General features: G+C 44.8%; 1 protein-coding gene across 1 annotated transcript; it reads right to left on the reverse strand.

Annotated features, from left to right (window-relative positions):
- Positions 1 to 494: 494 nt before the first annotated feature.
- On the reverse strand, positions 495 to 853 carry LOC133087896 (ATP synthase subunit g, mitochondrial-like). Its single transcript, XM_061185606.1, has one exon. The coding sequence runs from the start codon at positions 850 to 852 to the stop codon at positions 541 to 543; it is 312 nt and encodes a 103-aa protein (XP_061041589.1). The 5' UTR covers position 853; the 3' UTR covers positions 495 to 540.
- Positions 854 to 2624: the final 1771 nt, after the last annotated feature.

A 2624-nucleotide genomic window follows, 5' to 3' on the forward strand; every position in this document is an offset into this window, starting at 1 on the left:
CAAATCTATTCTACCAGTAGTCTTCCCTGTGTCAGATTTGGGTAATTCCAAAATTCCATCTGCTAAGGCCAAAAACCTTGGAATCAACCAAAACTTTCCTTCTCCCCCACTCCCTCCTTCCCCACATTTCACATCTACCAGTCAGGATTTCTCTCTGGAAATATCTCCAGAATCTGACCACTTCTCACCTCTCCCACTGCTGCTGTTAGCCACCATGATCTCCCACTTTGATTACTGCAGTGGCCTCCTAGCAGCTCTCTCTTCCCATTTATAGTTTCTTGACCCAGTGGCCAAAGTGTAGGAGCCATTGCAGGGTTTTGACCAGAGGAGTGACAAGATCTGACTTTTGCTTTAAGTCTCCTTTCTCAAGTATTGCTCACTCAATAAGACTTAACAATAAACAGTTTAAAATTACAAGCTACCCTTCCCTCAGCATTCTTTTTTTTTTTTTTTTTTTGACACATTGTCTTATTTTATTCAAATAGCAGTCTGCTCACACATGGTCCAAGAACACCCAAATAACAAAGCAAAGATTGGTCTTCAAACATTAAAGCCAATGATGCCACGCTTGCCTATGATCTCGCCAACATAAAACCACATCCACACCTCAGTGGCCACCAAACCATTCACTAGAGCTTCCTTAACTGTGAGCTGTTTGAAGCTACCAGTTTGAGCACTATTGATTATTTTTTTCAAGCTCTGAATAGCTGTAGGGATCTCAGCAGGGGTTGGAGGAACCAACTCAACCTCGGCATAGTGCCAAAATGTGGCCAATCGAGGCTTCGAGTAAGTCACAGCAGCGCTGAGCAGCGCCGGGGCCTTCTCTGCGAGGTTACGGACAAACTGGGCCATGGCTCTAGTATGGAAAGCCCGTCGCCCCGACTCCTCAGCATCCTTAATGCCCTTAGCTCAATCAAATTATACATAGCATTAACCACTTCTAACATAATATATAATTTACCTATTTATCACATTTACTGTTGCCTCTCATCATACCTCCCCTCTCCCACCCCAATAGAATGTAGATATTTGCTCTGTTCACTGATATTTCCAAGTACGGAATCATACATGGCACATTGAAAACATTCCTCATACTTGCTGAATGATTCAAAACAATTTTCTTTGTAATCCATCCAGGGGTCTTCAACCCTGTGTAGTGAAGTCTACATTTTTTGCCCTCCTCCTAGATAAAGTCTTAACCAGGTCTATAGCTTTTCTAGTTAGAGTTGGATAATGAAAAGGCTGTGGGACACTTCCTGTCACAAGGACAGTTTTATTTCAATGCTTTAAATGACCCAGTTCCATGAAACACTAAGATTCAGACTTTTAGTCATGTTTAAAGTGTTTCCCCATCCCCAGTTTCTGAATCCTGCACTGGGGAGGGGAGCATGGATGCTTCTGTTCCATATCCTCACCTTTTCTAAACCCTGCTCACTAGTCCACGCTTCTGACTCCTTCTGAATTGGGAAGAAGGCATTAAGGAAACACACAGTATCCAGAGATGGATATTTTTACAATCTGTCCTTGGTGTTCATGAGGCTTGGCAAATGTAAACCTAGATCTTTCCCTTGGGATACATCTTGTAGGTTTCTAGGAAACTCCTCCGGTGGGAATCTTCGATAATTACCAGTCCTGTGATGTGGGATGTGGTTGGCCACTTAACAGCACAAACTCTCAGACCTGGCGCATTGGGCCTTCCACCCCACAAGACTCTCCGTGGTAAACCTCTTGAGAGCAAGGTCTTTTGGAAGATGGCTCCAGTCTGGCTCCCACGAGACCCCTATATGTTTGAAGAGAATCTCTCCTACATCTTTGCCTGTGTGAAGTGCAGTTTGCTGCCAGTGCTGCCACTTCCTCTGAATGTTTCTCGTGAGCATGACTTTAGATATTTCAGCTGAGTCGGACAGCAGTGCATCGAGTAGTCTCCTGGTATATCCCCACTAGATCTCAAAGCATGGGGGTAAAAGATCTCTCTTCTTCCCTTTTGTGGAAGAGAGAGGGTGAGGGAGTGGATGCAGAGCAAAATGACAGCTTCTCCAGAGAAATTCTTGCTCTCAACCTTTTCAACTCCAACCCTGTTGGAACCTCAAGATGCGTGATAGATTAGGGATTGACAAAGGGATGGCTGGGTACCCTCTTTGCAATTCCTGCGGGGATGTCTGGGATCTATTATTTTGCTGTCAGCCTATGGAGAGAACAAACAGATAGAACAAGCCATAGTTTAGCATGTTCTTACAGTTTTAAAATAATAAAGAAATGAGTTGGTGTTTTCCCTCCTTCAGTTTTGCCCCTGCAGGCTGCTTTCTGGGCCTGGAGCATTCATGCGCCTGGCTCCTCTTCCATTTCAGGTCTCGGCTTAGATGTAGCTTCCCACAGAGGCCTGCTTGGCCTGCCCAGCCTAAGACGGGCCCCTGTTATGCTCTCTTAGCTCCTGCTTCATTTCCTTCATATATTTATTACAGTTTGTAATCATACATGTATTGACAGGATTCATTTCTGTCTCTCCACACCAGACTAATTAGGAGGTCAGTCTGCTTGGTTCATAGTAGCCTCCTTGGAGCCCAGGACAGAATTGAGCATACAGCTCCTGCTCAGAAATGTTAGGGGACCCTCAGTGCTGCCTG

Source organism: Eubalaena glacialis, chromosome 3 (assembly GCF_028564815.1).
Source record: "Eubalaena glacialis isolate mEubGla1 chromosome 3, mEubGla1.1.hap2.+ XY, whole genome shotgun sequence".
NCBI classification, from domain to species: Eukaryota; Metazoa; Chordata; class Mammalia; order Artiodactyla; family Balaenidae; genus Eubalaena; species Eubalaena glacialis.

What these genes read in the sequence shown, in the direction of transcription:
- LOC133087896 (XM_061185606.1), bottom strand. Translation starts at nt 852, where the DNA reads ATGGCCCAGTTTGTCCGTAACCTCGCAGAGAAGGCCCCGGCGCTGCTC.